At 48.9% G+C, this 22,870-nt stretch overlaps 1 protein-coding gene across 2 annotated transcripts in view; it reads right to left on the minus strand.

Moving 5' to 3' along the window:
* Window positions 1–8,292: 8,292 nt before the first annotated feature.
* The window catches only part of Hic2 (HIC ZBTB transcriptional repressor 2), a 35,841-nt gene continuing 21,263 nt past the window's right edge, over window positions 8,293–22,870 (minus strand). Inside the window, exons 2-4 of one of the 2 annotated variants that reach the window (XM_058571767.1) lie at window positions 17,357–17,454; window positions 13,887–15,622; window positions 8,293–8,390 (exon numbers count right to left, since the gene is read on the minus strand). In XM_058571767.1, the coding sequence (XP_058427750.1) occupies window positions 8,305–8,390; window positions 13,887–15,622; window positions 17,357–17,382 (1,848 nt within the window). In that variant the 5' untranslated portion in view covers window positions 17,383–17,454 and the 3' untranslated portion in view covers window positions 8,293–8,304. Of the gene's footprint in view, window positions 8,391–9,058; window positions 15,623–17,356; window positions 17,455–22,870 lie in introns of those variants that run through there. The other variant, XM_046421251.2, reaches the window with a different exon arrangement.

The following is a 22,870-nucleotide window of genomic DNA, read 5'->3' on the forward strand; positions in this document are numbered from 1 at the left end:
AATGGTGCACGCCTGTAATCCCAGCTGCTGGGGAGGCTGAGACAGAATCACAAGATCAAAGCCAACATCAGCATTCTCGAGGCACTAAGCAACTCAGTGAGACCCTGTGTCTAAATAAAATACAAAATAGGGCTGGGAATGTAGATCAGTGGCTGAGTGCCCCTGAGTTCATTCCCCAGTACACCCTGCAAAAAAAAGGGGGGGCAGGCTGGGGATGTAGTTCAGTGGTTTAATCCCTTTGGGTGTGTGGGGTAAATCAATGGTGGTCTTCATTGTTAAATGTCTAATATTTACTTTTATATTTATTATATAGTCCTGTGAGACCTTCAGGATAAGCTAAGAAATCAATAAATGTCTGCTCAGCCAGGCACAGTGGCTATAGTCTCAGGTACTTAGGAAGTTGAGGGAGGAAGATCAAAAGTTTGAGGACAGCCTAGGCACCTTAATGGAACCCTGTCTCAAAATAAAAAAAGGGCTGGGGGCTGGGGTTATAGCCCCGTGGTACAGCATTTGCCTAGCATTTGTGAGGCACTGGGTTCAATTCTCAGCACCACATATAAATAAATAAAGACCCATTGACAACTAAAAAAAAATTTTTTTTAAAGTGGGGGCTGGGGTTGTGGCTCAGCAGTAGTGCACTTGCCTAGCATGTGCGAGGCACTGGGTTTGATCCTCAGCACCACATAAAAATGAATAAAATAAAGGCATGTGTCCCACAACAACTAAAAAAAAAAATTAAAAAGTGGGGGGGGCTTGGAATGTAGCTTAGTGGTAGAGTAACCCTGAATTCAATCCCCAGTAACAGCAGAGGAAAAATCTATTAAATAACAGAAAGAACATTTATAAAATCTATGCCTCTTTTACAGACCTTAGTTATTTTTGAGAATAATAGAAAACTATTTAAGTAATCTGTGCTATAACAAGATAATGAAGTTGGGGATATAGCTCAGTGGATTCCATCCCCAACACTGAAAAAATTAAAATAAAATTCAAACCCTCCTTTCCCATTCTCATACAAAGTTCTCTAGTACTTGAGTCCTTCCCCCTCTTCCAGCCTGTTGACATTCTCTCACTTTCAGATTGAACTACATTTTAGTCTTTTCATAAATCACACATGGGTTATGCAGTCTGTAATTTGAAAATTCCAAATCCAAAATGTTCCAAAACTTAATCTCTACTTATTTTTGCATAGTAGGGGTGGGGTGGGGTCTCTATGTTGTCCAGGCTGGTCTCCAACTCATGAGCTCAAGGATTCTCCCCAGTAGTTGGGACCATAGACATGCCACAACACCTGCCATTGAAAACCAAAATTTTCTGAGTATTGTCAGCACATTTCCTTTTCCAGTTTTTGGATTAGGGGTGCTCAACTGGTAAAGTCTATGCAAATATTTCAAAATAAAAAAATCTTTGAAATCTGAAATGCTTCTGTTTCCAAGCATTTTGGACAAAGGATACTCAACCCTGTCCAAAAATAGATATTTTTGTTGTTTTGTTGTTAGTTGCAGTGCTGGAAACCCATCAACATGCTAGGCAAGTACTCTATCACTGAATAAAGATATTTATTCTTAAGTTTTAGGTGGACACAATATCTTTATTTTACATTCATGTGGTGCTGAGGATCGAACCCAGTGCCTTGTGCATGCTAGGCGAGCACTCTACCACTGAGCCATAACCCCAGGCCCTCCCTAACCCTTTAAAAAAATTTTTTTTTGTAGTTGACATAGTGCCTTTTTTTTTTTTTAAAGAGAGAGGTGAGAGAGAGAGAATTTTTGATATTTATTTTTTAGCTTTTGGCAGACACAACATCTTTGTTTGTATGTGGTGCTGAGGATCGAACCCGGGCCGCACGCATGCCAGGCGAGCGCGCTACCGCTTGAGCCACATCCCCAGCCCCCATAGTGTCTTTATTTAATTTACTTACTTATATGTGGTGCTGAGAATCAAACCCAGGGCCTCACATGTGCTAGGCAAGCACTCTACCCCTGAGCCACAACTCCATCCCTTTAAAAAAAAATATTTTGTTTAGTTGTAAATGGACACAATACCTTTATTTCGTTCATTTATTTATATGTGGTGCTGAGGATTTAACCCAGTGCCTCACACTGTAACGGCTCTACTGCTGAGCCCCAGCCCCAGCTCCCCACAACCATTTTTTTTATTTTTTAAGATGGTCTTGCTAAGTTTCTTAGGACCTCATTAAGTTGCTGAGGCTGCCTCAACCTCCTGAGATCCTGAGATTACAGGCGTGCGCCATTGCATGTGGCCCTTAATAACTTTTATATGCTGGTCCATATACAGGGAAAAGCCTTCCTTTGAATCATGGCCCTGTGAAGCCTTTTCTGATCTCTTAGTTGTTGTGCCCTGTTTGAACAATTTCTATCATCAGTCTTTTTAAAAATCTTTTTTAGTTGTAGATAGATATACCTTCATTTTATTTATTTATTTCATGTGGTCCTGAGGATTAAACCCAGTGCCTCACACGTGCTAGGCAAGTGCTCTACCACTGAGCCACAATCCTAACCCAATTTCTGTCATCAGTCTTTATTCACATAGAGCTCCCTATTTAATTTTTTTTAAGATGGACACAATATCTTTATTTTATTTTTATGTGGTGCTGAGGAATGAACACAGTGCCTCACATGTGCGAGGCAAGTGCTCTACCTCTGAGCTATAACCCCAGCCCCAAGCCCCCTATTTTAATTGTTGAGGATTCAATTATATATGACTTAGCAGTCACTTCTGAAGTTTAGATGATGAGGTTTTTTATTTATTCCTTTTTGCCTACTGGGAAGGGGAAGGGAAAATAAACCACTGTTCCAACCAATAATTCATTTAGTTGCTTCCCTTAGGATCAATTCCAGGTTCTCTCTGATGCCCCCCCCCCCTCAACTCACCACATTTAGCCAGGTGACATTCGTTCTCCTGGACTCTGGCCCCTTCCAGCCTCTCAGTCATTCCTCGGGGCTCACTCTTCCTCCCTCTCTCAGTGTCCTCTCTCACTCTGTGTCCTGGGGTTAGCCATCTCTCCACTGTGATGCCCACATCCCACCTCAAGACTAGATTCCCATCTATCCAACTCCCTGCTCATCCCCACGAGAAGGCCCCCAGCACAGCCCACAGAAACTCCCTTCCTTGGTCCTGCTACCTCTCCTCTAGTTGCTGGGCCTAGAATCCCTGAAAGTGTCATGCTTCCCCATCTCCTCACACACTCCTCCTGCAACCACCCTTCAGTACTGGGATCCCCTCTATCACCAACTCCTGACCTATCGATACCTCCACCTACTTGCCTATGAGTGGGGAGGTCACCTGCCTTATCTGATATTTACAAAGAGTAAACAAACTGCTGCTTGTCAAGCACTCAGACCTCTGTTGCTCAGTTGGTGACTCAGAAGTATCTTTTAAATAGGCTTTCAGAGAACATCCAATTCTGCCCTCTTCTAACCACCTCCGATGCCACCACTCTGGACTGGATCATTCATGAATCCCCTAATAGTCTGTTTGCCCCCCTACATCTTCCCACAGCAGCCAGAAGGGCCACTAAACCCTTCAGTGGCTTCTACCTTATGAAGTACAAGTCCAAACTCCTACAAGTTTGCAAGGCCCAGCACCAGCTATATGGCTCCTCCCATTGATGGACCACAGGGCCCAGAAAACTGCCTCCTGCCACTCCTCAGACACATATGCCTGCTGCAGGGCCTGTGGCCTGGGCAACTGCTCCTTCCTCTGCCCAGTCCCTCATCACTTCTTTTGGGCTTCATCCTAATCCCAATTCTTGGGGAAGCCTTCCCTCCCACCCCACCCCAAATTGCAACTTCCTTTGTCTTCATGCCCATGGCTTTCAGTATTGCCCAGGTGCATTTCTTATTACCCGGAGCAGGAACTTGACTGGGATGGAGCCTGGCATATAAATTGGTATTGAATGGACAAATAAAGCTCATGTCTTCACTGCTGAGTTCTGATATCTTGACCAAAGGCCCAGGCTATTTTTGGGAGGTGCTGGGATTTATAGCACTGGCAGGTGTGTCCCCAAGCCATGTTGTTCTGATGAACCACAACCAACCCCTTGCCCGTGTATGGAAAATCTGCCCTTCACCCTCATGCCTCCCTTGCCTCCCCTCCTGTCCGCAGAGACACACCTGGACACCTGTATCCCTATCACATGGATGCCTGCTGAGGCCACTGATTACCAAGGCAGACAGAAGGCAGGCCATACAGCTGTCCCTCCTTCCAACTCTGAGCAAGTTCCCCAATAGTGCCTCCTGCCTCCTCCCAAGGGACGGAAGCTGGACAACATTTATCTTCCTTTGCTGTGTCCCCTTCCCCAAGAGCAGACAGGCCATATGGGAACACATGAAGGTGAGACCTCAGGTTTGCTATAGTGCTCTGGTACAAGCAGGGTAGGAAGAATAGGGGTGGGGGATCTGAGAACAGTGCTGCCCTGCTTCCTGGGAGGCACACATACCATGGCCTAGAGAATGCTTCTGTGAGAATACCAACATAGGCCAGGCTAAGATGGAAACAACCACCTCCCTGCCAACTCAGATTCAGGGTCACACCTGCCTGCACTTTTTTTTTTTTTTGGTAGTAGAAACTGAACCCAAAGGGTGCTTAATCACAGTCTCTACCTGCAGTAACTACTGTAGGCTCCTGGTGGCCTTACTAAGCATCAGGGTGAGAGCCATCTTTCGACAGAATCCCCTGGGGATGTCCAGTAGTAAGAAGGTGAATCTAACTCCTTCCTCCCTATCAAATCCTGCTATGATGTGGCCTTTAAGGTCCTTCATGACCTGGATGGTGCCTGGCATGTGTCTCAATTGCAGCCCCTCACCGTTTCTCTGACCACAGGTAAGCTTCCAGCAAGAGCCAGACAAGTCCACCCCACCTTTGAATTCAATGTTTTTACCCCAGCACATCATTCCCACTGCCACTGTATCGGGTTAGACCCTCCCAGATGAGGAACAACTGAGTGCTGATCCCAGGCAGTGGCTCTCTGACTAGGTGACACAAGCAAACTGGGGGTGAAACACAGACCGTACTCTGAGCATTGAGTCAAGCAAATGAGCTCATACTGTTAAGCATCTGAAGGAGGGACTTGATAAGGTAAGATCTGGTCGTGTTTATTCCCATTGTTGTTATCCTCATCTACCTGGCTCTCCTATGGAAACATAGGATCCAAGAAATAAGGAACCACATCTGTGCAACTTCAGGACTCAGAACACAATACACATAAAGATGATGCTCCTCTGAAATGACTTAGATGCACAGCCTCCTAACAGGTCAGCAATGATTGGTACTGGCCCTAATCTCATACCAGGCATGATCAGCTTTGTTCCTTGTGACTAAAAAGAGGAGCTGAACATGAAATAGATTAATCCCCAAACTGTTCATGGCTGACATTTTCCTAAATTTCTCAAGAAGACTCACAGCAGCTGGGTCAAGGAACATACAAGCTTATCCACCAGACCAGTGGCCCAGGGCAGGGCTCTCAACAGCACAACAGCTTTCCTTCTGACTGGATAGTTGTGCTTCCTGTACAATAAGCGGCCACTCAGTGCTGAGAACAGCCCAAGTCCCCAGGGCAGACTAGACTCCTGCATATCGACAATGCCTGCCAAGGTCCTAGACAGTCCTGAGGATCTGCCCTAGCCCTCCCCACTGGTCTGATTTCTATAGGCCAGAGCCCCCCACCCCCACTTTTTTTTTTGAGTAGAAACTGAACCCAAAGGGTGCTTAATCACTGAGCCATGTCCCTGGCCCTTTTTATTTTTTGAGACAAGGTCTAAGTTGCGTGCCTTGCTTAGTTGCTGAGACTAGCCTTGAACTTGCAATTGTCCTGCCTCAGCCTCCTGAGTTGCTGGGATCACCACCACACCCGCTCAGAGTTCATCATTTTTTTTAAATTGTAGTAGGACACATTAACTTTATTTTATTTATTTATTTTTATGTGGTGGTGAGGATTTTTTTTTTTAACACTGGGGACTGAACCCAGGGGTTCTTTACCTTGTAAGTGCTAGGTGAGCGCTCTACCACTGAGCCACAACCCCAGCCCCCAGAGCTCATCTTAAGGAATTAGCTTCTGCATGCCCTGGGTCATCTAGGGCATGCAGGCTTTCTGGTCTCTTGAGGAACCTGCAACCTACAATACTGCCTCCACCTGAATTCCCCTTGGCCTGACCATCATTCTTCCTCAGTCCTGGTCCCCATGCTATTAATTGGTGACCTCCCCCTTCTGTGCAATTTCCTGGTCTGTGGGAGCTTCCTGTGCCTCCCAGATGGCTCCTTTCTTCCCTAGGCTTGGGCTGAGATAGGTTGTCAGGCAGCATGACTAGGTGCCCAGGCAAGGGCTACAGGACAAGAGTCCAGGCTGCTAGAGTGTAAGTCTTGTACACACCCACACTTTCTTAATTAGATTTTGGAAAGGTGATCAGTGTGGATGTCATATATTATCTAAGAAGCGATGGAGGAGGGTACAGCACCCCATAATCATCAGCAGTAATTTGTAGCCCAACACCTGAGAACATTTTTGTTCTTCCTTGATAGCATTGGAGATTGAACCCAAGATTGTTGTCTCTGAGCTACATTCCCATTTTTTTTTTTTAATACTGGGGACTGAACCCAGGGGTTCTTTACTACCTAGTTACCTCCCCAGTCCTCTTGTTGTTATAGATGGACAGCATGCCTTTATTTTATTATTTTTTTTATGTGGTGCTAAGGATCAAACCCAGTGCCTCACACATACTAGGCAAGCACTCTGCCACCAGCCTTTTGTTAGACTGAATCCAAGTTGCTGAGGTTGGCCTCAAACTTGTGATTCTCCTTTCTGAGCCTCCTGAGTCACTGGGGTTATGGGCTGCACCCCTGCACTGGCCCCAGTCCTTTTTTTCATTTTGAGACAGGGTTTCAGTAAATTGCCCAGCCTGACCTTGAACTTTCAGAACTCTTGCCTTAGCATCTCAAGTACCTATGATTACAGATGTGTGCCACCATGCCAAGCAGTACCTGAGAACTTTTAATGACACCACCTGTTTAAAAAAAAAAACAAAAAAAAAAAAACAGGTTGTTTTGGCAAAGAGCCATTCAAAAGCTTCCTACTTTTGCTGTACAGCTTAGTAAATGTCCTTTTAGAAAGACATGAGGATACCTTCAAATATTCCTATCTACAATTTGATTTGCAAACTATCAAATTCATATAGCTTAAAAGCATTTTCAACATTCAACATCTCAAAAAAACCTACTTTCCATGTAGTCTTCCTCAGGATGGTACTAAAGGAAATGAGCTACCAAGACAAGCATGCAGGAAAGAGCACACACAGAACCCAGAAGACAGGGCTTTCAATGTAGGAACAAAGGCAGGAAGAACTCTGGCCCATACCTGTCCAGGATACCCACAGGCTTCCAGAAAAAAACAAACAGAATAGAGTGTCTGCATAGAAAGCTGTACTGGAGGCATTTCACAAAGCCAAAATGTGATGGAAGGGAAACAAATCAAAGTGAGCAACTGAGGCCTCGGAAAGTAGCTCAGTGGTACAGTGCTTGCCTAGAACCCATGAAACCTTATGTTTAATCCCCAGCACTCCCCTTCAAAAGTGAGCCAATCAGATTATTAACCTCAACAAAAATAAGTTGCACAAAAAAAGATTAAAGGGGCTGTGATGTTAGTTCAGTGGCAGAGCACTTGCCTAGCATATGTGAGGCACTGGGTTTGAGCCTCAACACCACATAAAAAATAAACAAAATAAAGGCATTCTGTCCATCTACCAAAAAAAAAAAAAAAGGATGTGAAGACCCTGGCTCAGCAGTAAACAAGCTTATGAGGTGATAATGAGTATGATTTGGCAAAATGCACCTTGCATGTATTCTCTAAATGAAAGAGACATTTAATAGTATTTAGAAATGTAGAGACAAAGGCAAAAGAAAGTGCTGAATTAAAAGTGTTGATTATACAAAATGGGATGGGTTGAGAGGAACATCAAACCTTGGTACTTTAGATTGAACCCAGGGGTATTCCACCACTGATCTGCACCCCCAGCCCTTTGTACTTTTTTTTTTTTTTTTTTTGAGACAGGGTCTGGCTAAATTGCCAAGGCTGGCCTCAAACTTATGATCCTCCTGCCTCAGCCTCCTGAGTCACTGGAATTGCAGGTGTGTGCACCACTGTGCCCAGCATAGACTTTTTTCCTTAAGCACCATTCAATTAAACTGTGATCAGAAGTTACTTTGATAAAAATAAACAAAAAAAAATATTAAACAATTGAACAGAACTTACTAAGATTTAAATTAACAACATAGGGCTGGGGATGTGGCTCAAGTGGTAGTGCGCTCGCCTGGCATGTGTGCGGCCCAGGTTCGATTCTCAGCACCACATACAAAGATGTTGTGTCCGCCGAAAACTGAAAAATAAATATTAAAAAAAAAACTCTCTCGTTCTCACTCTCTTTAAAAATAAATAAATTAACAACATAAACATTCTTTTTTGAGGTCTAGGGTCACGGGGCTCATCTGCTGCTGCCCTGGAGCTACCACGGATGTCTGCTGTCCACTCAGGGGTCTCTGTTGGCAATCACCTTCCTGGGACCATCCAAGTTCCTCCTGCTGAGTCTTCATTCAGGGACTTCCACCCCAGTGGCCCCAGTAGACAAATACTATCCTCTTTTCCTTCCTCTTCAGACCAAGTAGCAGGAAGAAGCAATGTCAGAACAAAGCACTCCCCTTGTCCCAGCTCTTCATTGGCTCCACCCCTACTGCTGAACAGGGGCCATGGGCACTGGCCAGACCTTCTCCTCATCCCAGCCACCAGGTCCTCGCCCCTTTTAACTGTCCACACATCTGCTCTTTCCTGGATGGCTTCTGCCTGCTCGGGACAACGTTGTCTATATTGTTGACACTGAATGGTTAGTTCCCTGGCTCAGGATCCACAAACACCTCTGCACCTGGCTCTAGCCCCAGCTGGAAGGGGGTAGACAGATGCCCATCCCAGGTCTTACCCTCCTAGGACCTTGGAACTCTTTTGTCAGTTTACCAAAAAATGGTCACATAAAGCACAAAGGCTCATGCCGGATAGTTTTCAATCAAGCTTTTAATGAAAAGATCATAAAATAACAGTTTCTCATCACTGTACATTAAGACTGCACGCTTCTGGAGAGATCAGTCATCAGCGAATCGCTTTTCTATGACACTGGAGGGCTGCATACCTGCAGCTCTGACCTGAATTTATCCAAACTCTAGAGAGAAGTGAACTCAATGATGAGTGACAACGGCGGTGGCCAGTACAGGAGTGCGATCCCGGTGTCCCTCCCCCTCTCTGGGAAGGGTATAAACTAGGACATGATCCCTCTTCCGGTTCCAATTAAAACAGCTATAACCCCATCTCTTCCCCTCCCCTCGAGGTATTTGTGAATGGGCCAGAGCCCAACCTGGGGACCCTGGGGGGAAGCAAATGATGGGTGGGGTAGAGAGGATCCCCTCAGCACCTGGCCCCACAGGGCCCCACCAAGTGGAGGGGGGGGAGCCCTGGGGATCCTCCTTGCCCCCAAGTGAGGTCTGTTATGCAGCATTCTTGAGGTCAATAAATTACAGCAATAAATAGCAAGGTGAGGTAGGGGGAGGGGTTCCTGGTAGAAAATTAAACTGGGGTGACTGAAGCTGGGGGCATCCTAGGAAGGGGGGTGGTCCTGGGCAGCCTCAATTCCCACAGCTCCTACCATACCCAGTTTGGAATGTCAGACTGAGGCTCTGGTTAGGTCCCTCTCCATTCCCTCATTCCTGGCATCCAATTCACAGGTTCAGTAACAATGGCCCCAATGTGACTCTGGGGAACAGGACAACCTTGGTCCCTTCAGTGGGGCATGGCAGGGCTGAGCACCCCTGTTATTCTCAGGCCTGGTGCTTATAGCTTTTGTCCCCCAAATCTGGGGGCAGGACGGATGCAGCACTTGTTCCCTGAGCCCTGCCCTTCTGGCTGCCCAGGCCAGCCCCCCTCCACTCCCATCATCAATCAGGATGGCCACAGGAGGGGGCAGGGGTCTGCTGCCTGCAAACCCAGCCAGATCGCACTCCTGCACAGGGGCCTGAAGTCCAGTGAATACTGACAGTTTGGGGGCATCAGGCAAATGGCCCACTGCCCCCCAGTGGTGTTGGACAGGAAACACACCCCCGGCTGTATGAAATCGGGAGTCAATCTGGGTCCAGAGTGCTCATTTCACAGGCTGAGGTGTATGGCTATGCTGCAAGTCTCTGAGATTCTTATTTGCTTAAAGGTTCATCACTTCTTTTTTCCTTTTTTGCAATCCTGAAGGAGCCCTTGCTGTGGCTCGGTCCAGTGGGAGTGAGCAGTGGCAGAGCCCGGCCTGCCACTTGCCCATTCACCCCAAGTCTGAGAAATAAATACATTCATCACTGCACAAACATATTGATACAAAAACAACACTGTTAAGAGTGTTTGCACCGTCTGTGTTGTAAGGATCAGGCTCAGTAAGCCTCTTCCCCTGCATGGGGTGGGGGGTGGAAGCCCAGTGGAGTCAACTGAGCTGTGCAAAGGTCTCTGCTTTTTGGCTTGAATGAAACCTTCACATCAATTCACCCCCTAAGTATCACTGGCAGAGTAGGAGGGGGAGCTCACCTCCACCCTGGGGCCCAAACCCAGACTTAGGTCCTGTCACCAGAGCTGATTGCCACCCGCTGCTGGCCAGGACTACTGAGGTCCTGGCCAGGAGGCCTCAGGAGCTGATCAGCACTGGCCTAAGCTCTTTGGTGCCAGCTGGGCTTGGAGAGCCCCCAGGGATGAGGATGAAGGCTCAGGTGGATCCCACAGAGGCTTCCAGCCTCTTCTCCAGCCCTTCTCTGCCCATGAGCCATTCCAGGGCTAACTCAGAAGGACCCCCAGCAGAAGATGAGGATTCCCTGGGACTGGCCTTACAGCTGTTGAGGTCTGAAACTGTAAAAGTTTATGTAAACAATGAGATAAATATATTAGCATCTTTTTTTTTTCTGAGCCCATTGAGGTTCCATACTCATTCAAAATGTGCTTTGGTTTAAAAATAGGTTTTGTGAATTTGGGTATGAGCTTTCCTTTTTTTTTTTTTTTTTTCTTTTTTCTTCTTCTTTCCTACAGGACATTGACATCTGCTATTTTCTGTTTCCTGTTTCTCCGAAACATTCAGGAATTAAGTGACTAAAGCAGAGAACTGTAAGCCGCCTTGGCCTCCTACGGCCTAATTTCCTTGTGAGGCTCTTAACATCTCCACACATACGTACACACAAGCACGCACCCAACATGGAATCAAAGGAAAAGAAAACAAAACTAAGTGTTGTGTCAACCCCATCCCGCCCCACAAACCCTTAAAATCTTAAATAGGAAACTAGTGTTTTGCTTTCTCAAAATACAGAAAAGGCTTGATACAATACTAAGGTGGGTACAATACTATGTCGCAAAGACATCGTTGAGTGAGGGGGCTTTGCTCCCAGTCCCTGAAGTTCTGCAGAGGAATCACCTACTTTCGAGTCACCTCACAGATGCAGCTGCCCATGGCCCAGGAGGCCATGCATGAGGCCAGGGGCGTGCACAATTCCCAGGCGGTACAGACTTTGTGTCGTGTGGCTTAAGTGCTGAGAGTTGGGGTGGGGTAAAAGAGCAGGGAGTCTTATATGGCCCCACTCCCTCCCTGAGTGAGCTGGAGCCCAGGGGTCTCCTCCACTCAAGTGCTCAGCCTGACTTGCTGAAACTAAAACCTAGGGTCCAATTCTCTGTCTCCCACCCAAAGAGAAGAGGAATAAGCTCAGGGCTGGAGGCACCACATGGAGGACTCAGCCAGGAGCCCTAATGTGGCCAGAGCTCCCTCACTCCCAAGAATACACCGTTCACCACTGGGTCCCTGAACTCAGGCTGTTTTCAGCTGGAGGGTCTCTAGAGAAGTGGGGTAAGGGATGACTCTGGAGTTATTTGGTCTGAACTTAAAATCAAAAGAAAACTGACAAGAAATGCATGAAGCAAAATGAATATAAAGCCTGCTGGCCCAGCTCTGACTCCAGTTAGCCAAGGACATAGGACAGAGCATGGTGACCTTGGTCTGGCCTTGAGCCTGGCTTGGCCCATGGAGGTGTTTGAGGCTGGCTGAGAAGTCTGTGTTGAGGAGCAAAGGGTGGGACTCCAGAAAGGGCTGAGCCCCTGGGTGATGGCAAGCCTCTCGCACTGGGGGCCAGGACTGCTTGAGAAGTGCTAATCCTGTTCCCCAGTGCTTTGGTCAGCTCTTCCTTGCACCTCACTGGGTAAGAGGGGGCTACTGCTCTCCCAAGCTCAAAGCTAGGGCACAGGATGGGTGGGGGCTCACTTCCGCCTCATCCTGGCCCTGCCAGGGAACTGTCCAGAGATGCTTCCTCCTCTAAGCTCCTGTGCTGCTCAGGAGGCTTGGGGTACCTGCCCCTTGTGAGCAGCTCATATTTCTCACCTAGGCCCAGTGAGCAGCAAGTGCCCCCTCAGAGAACATTGAGGCCCAGGAGGGACACTCGGGCCAGCCCGAGCCCAACTCACTTGACCAGAGGAAAACAAAAGCATCGGGGCCTCAACTGCCAGTCACCAACATGCTGTTGTCATGAATTCAAGAGGTAGCAAAAGGTCAGAAGTCTCTCCACCTTGTTCAGTGAGGAAAGAAAGTGAAACATCTGTCCATACATACTGCACACACCATACACTTACCCACACACACAGAAATGAAAAATGAGAGTACCGACAGCCCTGGCAGCAAGTCTAGCCTCCCCCCCACCCCACGAATCTTCCAGTTCCAACAGTCCCATAAACGTTACACTGGGGTGTCTCTTAATAAAAAACAAGTACCTCTAGACAAAGAATATTCCTCAGAAACTATAGGAAAAGCAAGCACTCCTGAGGCAGCCCAGATAGTACTGGAGACCAGGGAAGCCTTTAGGCAAAAAGGGCTCTGGGGCCTGAAGAGGTGGGCTCACTGGTGTGTTCCACAGTGCCCACCAGGGCTAGGGGAGGACAATGGGGAGGAGCAGCTGCCCCAATTACATTCAGTCTGCAGACCCAGGCTCAGCCCCAAAGGGGCAGGAAGAAAATAAACTATTGTTTGTTTTGGTTTAAAAACAGAATCCAAAATTGAAAAAAAAAAAAAAAAGGAACAGATCAGTAGGAATAACAGCAACATCGGCCCAGAGGGCTCTTTAGTTGTAGAGAGGTAGGCGGTGGGGTCACCCTGACTATCCCAGCGCCAATGAGCAGTGCTGCCCTGGCTCAAGGAGGGAAGGAGAAACTGTCCTCCCAGCACCTGCTCCCCAGAGCCAGGGTCACACGCGCCTGCACATAGACACAAGCACACGTGCACGCACACATACCCAGTCCCTGCTTGGGGGGCCTCCTCCAGATACCACCCCAGCTACAGGCAGCCTGGTCCCCGACCAGCATTGAGAGGGACCCCTTACTCCCCTTCTCCAACCCAACCTGCAGGAAAGGGACCAGGTCTCAGTAAGACCCATGTGACCCACTCCCAATGGCTCTGCAGAAGCCCCTTACAGGGAGCTGGTGACCTAGATGGGACAGGGAGGTAGAATGGTCACCAGCAACACACACAGGGAGCTAAGCCTGCCGGCTTCTCTCCTCTTGGCTTCCCTTGGTACAGACTATAGATTAAAGCTCTGGGTGTGGGGAGGCTGGGTCAGAGGAGCTGATAGGAGCCTCACTGGACCTCAGGGTCCCAGCCCCACCTGCCTTGCCTCCTGGCTTCTTCCGTGGGTTCCCAAGTGGTGAGTCTGAAGAGGGTGCCCGCGGGTCTTTGGCTTCTAGGAGGGGGAGGTGTGCATGCGCAAGTGGCTGATGAGGTTACGCTGCTGGGTAAACTTGCCCCCACAGAGCTGGCACTCATATGGCTTCTCACCTGAGTGCACACGCATGTGCTCAGTGAGGCGGTACTGGCGGGTAAAACGCATGCCACATTCGTCACAGGCAAAGGGCTTCAGGCCCAGGTGGCTTCGCATGTGGCGGGTCATGGTGCCACGCTGCGTGAACATCTTGCCACAGATGTTACAAGGGAAGGGCCGCGTCAGCCAGTGTGTCTTCTCATGCTGCCGTAGAGTAGCCGGGTCTTTGTAAGTCTTCTCGCAGACAGAGCACTTGAAGGGCCGGGGCTCAGCAGCGTAGGCTGCACTGGGCGCTGACAAGTCCTCTGCCTCCTCCTCAGCACCCCCGCTGCCAGTTTCATAGGCCCCTTCCTCCTTGATGAACAGCTCCTCCTCGGTGTGTGTCTCCACGTGGGCATTGAGCTGCTCAGAACTGGGGAAGCCCTTGGCGCAAGGGATGCACACATAAAGGTTGTCTCCATATGACACTGTCTCATAGCCCTCTTGCCGATACATGTAATGGGCGCCAGGGTGGCCACTGCCCCCCTCACTACCACTCTGCCCACTGTCCTCACTCCCGTCCTTGCCATTTTCCTCCTCTTCCTTGCAAGGGTATGGGGGATCCCCATAGGGCCCACTGGGGCCTCCTCCCCCAACACTGCCAGATAGAATGCCATTGGGAACCCTGTCCCCAAGCCCCTCACTCTCTTCTCCAGGACAGGGGCCCTTGGGCCCTGCTTCTCTCCGCTCAAAGGGGGAGCCAGCCACAGGATCCTTCTTGCTCCACTCCTTCTTACGGGATGAATGCCGGAGGCTCTTCCGAGGCTGCCCACCTGACCCCTCCAGCAGACTCAGATGGTTATCCTCAGCCCCCTCCAGATCCATAGACTCATCAGGGGTGCCTCCCAGCTCAGCATAAGAGGCACTATTGGCAATGGGAAGGGCAGAGGCCGAAGGTGGTGAGTCCTGCTGACTGTCGCTCAGTTGGGCTGGATCATCAGGGGTGAGGTGGGGTACGGGAGTTGTGGGGGGCAGGGGTGGGCTCTTCTTGGACAGGTCAAGACCCAGCTCCTGTTCACAGCCCCCAGTGCTTCCATTGGTGCTGCTACTGCAGCCCCCTAGGCCTACCTCTCCACTGGTTGGGCAGACCCCCCGGCCTAGGCTATGTGTACTCTCCTGGGTGGAGCCACTGAGAAAGAGCTCATCATCTGAGCCTTTGGCTAGTGGGAGCTCCTGGTGGGTGTGGGTTCCTTTGCGCCCGTCCGCAAGCCCTGGATACCGAGCCTGGATAACAGAGGCTGTGGATAGCCGCTGGCTACGGGATGGTCGCCCCATGCCAGCAGCCCCAACCCGTCCAGAGCCAAAGGGCTTGCCAGCTCGCTTGAGTTTGCGGCGGCAGAGGGCTGCCAACTCAGGCAGCTGGAGGTAGCTGGCGGCAGTGAGAAGAGTGCTGAAGTTGGGCTCAGCTGGCTGGTCGCTGGGCAGCAGCTTGCCTGTGTAGATGAAGTCAAGGATCTGCTGGAATACTGTGGAGCTGACCATGTCTGTGTCCAGATTGATGAGGTTGTCGTGTAGGACCAGGGATTTGAAGTAGATGCTACTGGCAGCCAGAACATTCTTATGGGCCCGGAAAATTGAGTTCTCCACCATGATGATGACATCACACAGGAAGCCCTTGGTCCTCTGCTGGTTCAGTTGTAGCAGGAGCTGCTTTGAGTGGCTGGGCAGCTCCATGTCGGGCCCCATGTCCCCACGCCCTGCCCACGCACACCACCTGTAGGCAAGAACAGGCATACACGTTAACTCACTCCAGGGTCCTAGAGCACAGTGGAACTCTGGATGGCACTCAAGGAATTATGCACTAAGCAGGTAGCTGAGACCTGCACTCAGTTCTACCCCCTTAGGCACAGAGAAGAAACTCAATCCTGCTGTGTGCAGGCACTGTACATACAGATCACCTCATGAAAGACTTAAACTGTTTGAGAAAGGACACAGCATTCCCCCACACCTATTTGCACTGATGAGAAAATGAAGCAAGGAGGGTGCCAAGCAGAAAAACTGGGGTCTGAATTTGACTTCAGAACATAGGCTACTATCTCCACACTAAAAGAAGTCAATCATAGGCCCACATGGACAAGCAGGGAACCCAAAATGACTAGCAGGTGGATATGGAATTTGAGGAACAGAGGCCTCTGTAGGGGAGCTAGAGCCCTTGGTAAAACAGACCTAGCCCTCTGGAGCATGCAGGCCCACAGGGCTGTTTTCAACTTTCTAGACAAGTTAGAAATTCAGATTTTCATAGTCATCTCCCTCTACTAGAAGAAGGTTCTTTTTAAAAATACTGTGTGGCCAAATCAAACACATCTGCTGGTCTGAAACCTCTACTCTACACTGGGGTACCTCTTAAGAGGTGGCTCAGGCTTTCTGATGTGCTAAGAGTACCAATCCTGCTTCCCACACCACCACCACCATACTGTAGTCTCTCCCATGGCTTCTGGTCTTTGCAGAGCCCACCTACATTGAGAAGGACCTTGTTGGGGCAAGCACTGGGGCACTACCCCCAGCCCCTAAACCCTGCACCTTTTCTAAGGGCCATAACTGTCTGTGACTGGGAAAGGCAGCCAGCTGGCCCCTGCTAGACGGGCTGGCACAAACACTAATTGAGGTCATTAAGTAACAAACACACAGATGCCTCTGGTCTCCACAGGAACTTATCAGCCCACTGGTGCAGTGTGTGCTCATGAGGTCCAACCAGACTCCCAACCTGAGCCGTTTCTCTGCCAAGCAAGACACCCCACAGGGAAAACAAAGGCAAGGAAGTATACAATGGGCCCCAGAAGGAAAGAAATGATCGTCCCAAGGCAGTTCTGTACCTGCTGTTAAGGGTACAGTCTCTGTAAGTAGCTGAACAGCTCTAAACCTTGCCACCACCAGGTGTTTGTGCTCCTACCCCTCCCAGAGCACCCAGCTTTGTCTCCCACAGGAGCAGAGCCCTGGAAGCAGTCATGCCTACCACACCCTGTCCTCCCCTCCCATAACACAAATGCTCTTCCCAGATCCACACCTCACTGTGAGTGAACATGGGTGTGACATGCCCCAAAAAATAACACTCAAGAGCCCCACAGCAAGCACCTGCCAAAGGGCTCAGTCAGGAACTAACTCTTCCACTCCTTGTTCCCCTAACCTATTAGGCAGAGACAAAGAACCCAAAGCGTACCTTCCACATTGGGCCCTAGGGCAAAGCCAGTGACACCTTCGACAGTCCCCAGCATACCTAGTGCCCCAAGTTTAGCAAGAGAACAAGCAAAAGACAGGAGAGCTCACATATTCACAACAACCCCCCAATCCTGGGCAGTGGGCCCCAGGCTCCTTTGACATTGTCCTGAACTGAATGAACCCAAGACTTCAAGGCCAGAACAGAAGCCAGGGCTGTGTAAGCTGCCCAGAAAACGCCAAGGACAAAGAACAGGTGCTGTTCTCCCTTCCCCAAGTCTCCATTTCAGCCTACCGGAGTGCCAGGGGCCCAGAAACCATGTGAGCAGCAGCCAGCAGGGACGGCCTCCTTGAGCGTGTGGACTTCCTGAGGGTACATCAATGCCTGGTCATCTGGGGAGAAGATGGACAGTTACTCACACATCAGCAAGGGAAGCGGGGGAAGAGAGGGATCATGAAGGAGAGGCAATTGGTGACCCTGGATCCTTCATTTTCAGAAAGGTCTGAAGGATGTCTTTGGCTAGAACACCCAGGTGCAGCCAAGCAGAACAGTGGTGCCCTATAGTTACACCCAATGGCAGGGAAAGTGAGGAGTTAAAAGACAAGATCTGAGAAGCTAGGTGGGCACTACCTATCCACCAACACATATACCCTGGAGATTTAGGATACCTCAGGGGCCACCTAGACCTGGGGATGCTGGTGGCAGGGATACAATTCCAGGCAAGCAGATGAGGTGGCAAGGAGGCTTGGGCAAGGTCCTACCCAGGCTGGTCACATTTACATAACAAAAGGTCAAAATTGGAGCCACTTGTGCAAGGGCTATTTATAAGAACCAGTCTCAACGGCTTCTGGCTCCCCTGCTTCCCTCTCAGATGTGCTCTTGCCCCCTCTAGGCCTAGAGGGCCCAGCCCTCTCCTGCCCAGCCTAATCACATAGGCCTTCCCTCTCAGGAGGTTTTACTGCTTGAGGGATTGTCCCAGCCTTAGGCTCAGTCTTTCAATACCAGCCTCCTGCAGAAGCTGCTGGCAGTACAGTCAGATAAGAGTAGGCTCCCTCTCCCCCTCTCAGCTCTGGGTCCCGCAGGAGAGGGATCCTAAGGTTCTGAGTCCCTGCACCCCACAGGCCAGACTGGGCTCTCTTGGAATGGAGCCAGGGGTGGGGGTGGGGGCCTGCAACAGTCTGGAGCCCATCCCTGCCTGCCCTTCCCCCACGCCACCCCCAGGGCCAGGGAGGCTCAGCAGGTCCCTCAGGAATGTGACCAGACCCGGGGTACAGGCCTCAGCCAGGAGGCTAGGCTTCAGGCTACCAGCTGTCTCCCCAAGCAGCTCCCCTCTCAGGGGGGGAGGGGGACTGGTAGGAGGTGAATAAGATTGGCCCAGGATCCCACCAAAGGCCCTGAGGGCAGCTGAACCAATTCTGAAAATACAGAGGTCTGGGAGCCAAGAACTCTTGTGTTGAATGATAACTAGGGCTGGACCCCTCACCCAAAAGTAGCTGTTAAGTCTCTGTAAAAGGGATGGGGCAGACCACAGCTTTGGAAGGGGAGTGGAGACCACCAAAACAATGGTTGGTGAAGAGTGGACCTGAAGACTAACAGGAAGTCAAGGCTAGCATTTGAATCTGCTAGATACCTTTGGGTCAATTAACCTGCTCCTTGCCTGGCTTTCCTCATATCTGGGATCAGCCAGAGCCCTGCCAACATTCACTCACCAGATGAACTAGGGGTTACCTGTCTGTAGCAGAGTTCAGGCCAGCTACTAAACACTGTGCAGGGAGTAAGTGACAAAATAGAGGACTCTGGGACAACTGAGTACCTTGGGGGTAGGCATGCCCTCTGGGTGCCTACTACATGGCCCTGCCAGGTACTTCACTAACCCAGGTTAGGTTGATTAACTGAATAAGGTTTCCCAGTCAGGGAAGGAGAAGACCCCAGGCTGAGTTAGATGTGACACCTAGCAGAAAGGGACAAGGCTAACTTCCTGTACCCTCTACCAGAAATGCTCTTCACAGGGGGAGGGGGACCCTCCTGTTTAGAGCTCACAGCAAGCACAAAGCTGCCCTCCCAGCCTGCCAGTCTGGGCCATCAACTATACCTACAAGAGACAACATATCCTCACCTCCTAAGAGAGGACCACATACCATCCTGCTGTATTACCCATATATATAACACCCTGCTATATACCCATATAGACTTATATACTGCTGTATATAAGTCTACAAAGCATTGCTCTTTTCTTCCCTACCCAAATGAAGATGGCCAGAGATTCCCCACTCTATCCACTCTCCAAAAGGCACCGTAGCAGCAAACAGATATCATGGAAAGGCCATAAACTGTGGGAGTGTCAAGGACCTGGAAACAGCACCAGGATCACCACCATCCCAGGAAAACCTCAGTTCAAGGGCTGATGCCCTGTGCTGGCAGGAGTCACAGACAGGTGGCAGAGGGAGGACAGGTTGGCACTTAGCAATCTCTGGCAGCAGGCCCAGGCAGTGTGCCTATCAATTCCAAGGACAGCACATCCAGCCCAGACCCATTGCTGGCCAGTGTTGGGAAAAGTATAAACGGCAGCCATACCCCAGAGAAAAAACCCCAACATGGCGCCTAAGCACCTCTTCTTCCTACCTTCTTCTTTTCTGCAGTGGCGCGAAAAGTTCCCGCCCTTGTGAACTCTTCCGCCGGCGCCAATTTCAAATCTCGCTGGCGGGGAACCTTAGCCCCAATGAGAACTAATTCCTGGGCTCCAGAGCTGATATCTGAAAGAACTTGCCAATAAACGGGTTGCCTGCCATTTATCTAAACCCTACCATCTCCCCCTTAGTTCTATATAAGCACACTGCTTTTTGCAATAAAATTGGAATTCTCCCAGCGAAGTGTCTTTGCGTGGGGAATTCTTTCAGCCAGAATGCTGGCTTCCAGGAAGCCCAGGATCTGGGGCAGAGGCATAGCAGGCCTGGGATCTCATGCTGTCCAGGTACTCTTTTAAGGCTACCACCTAGCCCCTCCGAAGGACAGAACCTTCAGGGTACCTAGGAGAAGGTCAGGAAGAGGTAAAACGGCACAGAAACTCCCTCCTTGGTTAGGAACCCTCAACTCCAGGTTACCCCTATGGGTGGGTCCTAGACAGGCTGACCTCACCAGGCACAGGCCAGTTCACTCTCCCGTGAACATAGAAGGTATGGTGGAAATAATAAAAAGACTCTGGGATATGTTCCCAGAACCCTGATTAGACATCAGACATATGATTGTGTTGGTGGGATGAATGGTCAATACCCACCTGCCCTCCTTTTCCTCCCCTCCCCATTCATATCACAGTATAGAAGGCCCATCCCCCACGATGAGGGGAGGCCCAGGACCCAGACTGGCTGGCACAGCATTGAGATACCCTAGTCTTTCAAGCCACTGGCAGCACATGCCTGAGTGGAGCCAGGGCTGCAGAGCTAAGCCAGGGAGCCACCAGAACTCCCAACCCTACCCCACAGACCCCTGTCCACCCTCCTACAAGGCATCTATTCTGGAAGTTCTGGCCCCATCCAACAAAGCAAGTCCCACCTTGGGGAATGCACACCCAACTGCAAAATGAGGTTATCTCTGGGGAATGGGACTATCCAAACTAGACTGTTTGTACAGATGTACCTTGACTTATGATGGGTCACATTCCAATAAAACCATTGTTAAAAATATCATAAACTTAGGGGCTGGGGATGTGGCTCAAGCGGTAGCGCGCTCGCCTGGCATGCGTGCAATCCTCAACACCACATACAAACAAAGATGTTGTGTCCGCCGAAAACTAAAAAATAAATATTAAAAAAAAAATTCTCTCTTTAAAAAAAAATCATAAACTTAAAAAACACTTAATCTACTTACATTATTGAACATCACAATTTAGCAACATAAACACTGTAGAGCATCAGTGGTTTTCCTTTGTAATCACTAGGCTGACCAGGAGCTATGGCTCTTGCCCCTGCCCAGCACTGTAAGAGAGGGAGCATATCACATTATTGATAGCCCAGGATATATAAATTCAAAATTTAAAGCATAATTTCTACTGAATGCTTTATCACTTTTGTACCATCATAAAGCAGAAATTTGTTGTCAATTACAACAAAATCCATTAATATAATTATAATGCACCAATAAAAATTAAGAAAAAAAAAGAAGTTATAAATCAAACAATAAGTCAGGAACCTCAGGAAATTGAGACAGGAGGATCCAAGTTCAAAGCCAGTCTCAGAAACAGCGAGGAGCTAAGCAACTCAGTGAGACCCTGTCTCTAAATAAAATACAATAGAGCTGGGGATGTGGCTCAGTGGTCAACTCAGGGAGACCCTATCTCTAAATAGATACAAAAAAGGTCTGGGGATGTGGCTCAGTGGTTGAGTGCCCCTGAGTTCAATCCCCTACCAAAAAAAAAAAAAAAAAAGAGAGAGAGAGAAACAATTAGTCAAGAACCATCTGTATGTTCATTTCTGTGTCATGTATTTAAAATGAGTATTACTGCCCCCCATACCAGGTGTTGAACCCAGGAGCAGTTTACCATCAAGTTATCTCCCTAGCCCTTTTTATTTGAGACAGGGTCTCACTAGCTGCTGAAGCTGAACTGAAACTTTCAATTTTCCTGTTAAGCCTCCTGAGGCACTGGGATTACAGCATGCAGCACTGCAACCAGCAAATAAGTAGATATTATTTTTTAAAAAGAAAGGAGAAAAAAGGGGGGCAGAATGATACCCAAACATGGATGAATCTCAGTATTTAACAAAGTAGAAGAAGTCTTATTCAAGAATCAGAACATTTAACTTGAGCTGAGGATGTGGCTCAGTGTTTACCTAGCATGCATGAGATACTGGGTTCTCTCCCCAGCACTATAAAAACAAAACAAAAAAACACAGACTAGTTGACTCCATTTATATCAAGTTCTAGAACAGGAAAAAACAACCTGGTCAGAAACTAAATCAAAGCAGACTCTGAGAGGCAAACTGAGGACTGTGGAGGAGGAACGTTTTTAGCTAAGGGCAGCTCTATCTTGCTGAGAGACTGGGTGAGGTAGATGCACTCTCAAAGCTTATGTTAAGGCAGGGCATGGTGGCACAAAGCCTGTAATCCTGGCAACTTGGGAGGCTGAGACAGAAGGATGTCAAGTTTAAGGCAAGCTTGAGCAACTTAGCAAGACCCGTATCTCAAAAAATAAAAAGAATGGGGATGTAGCTCAGTAGTACAATACTCCCTGGGTTCAATCCCCAGTAAAAAAAAAAACTTCCAAAGAGAGCTTTTTCTAGCATTCCATATGAGCACAATGCTTCTCCTTCCTTCCCTCTTGGACACTACACCAACTAACCTTTGGTAGGTGCTGCTGTGTGCCCTTTTCATTTGACCCTAGTGGACTCAGCAACCCAGAAACCTATGTACTGCCCTCCCCATGTGACAAGGTAGACACCCCTCTCATCTTCATGCAATCCAGGCAAGCCTCCACCCCACATCTTACCTCCCCACAAGGAAAGAAAGCCTGAATTGAATCATTTGCAGCCATGGACATGGGTAAACCCTCCCACTGCTGGTTTCTAGCCCACCCAGTGATGCCAGTTCAGCTTCTAGCACTGAACCAAAGGGCACAAGGGAAGCAGATCAGACAGGCAGAGCAACTACTAAAGTGAGAGGTCCCTATCCCTTCAGGTTTCTACCTGGCTGGCCCTCAGTACATTTCCAGAGGAATCAAAGCCCCAGGCCTGATTATCTCTCCCTCTGGAGATATGCCACATTCTCCCTTGGGAGAAAAAAAAAAAAAAAAAAAATATATATATATATATATATATA

Source organism: Marmota monax, unplaced genomic scaffold (assembly GCF_021218885.2).
Source record: "Marmota monax isolate L192 unplaced genomic scaffold, Marmota_monax_Labrador192_F-V1.1 WCK01_AAM20220418_F8-fsc00157, whole genome shotgun sequence".
NCBI lineage: Eukaryota > Metazoa > Chordata > Mammalia > Rodentia > Sciuridae > Marmota > Marmota monax.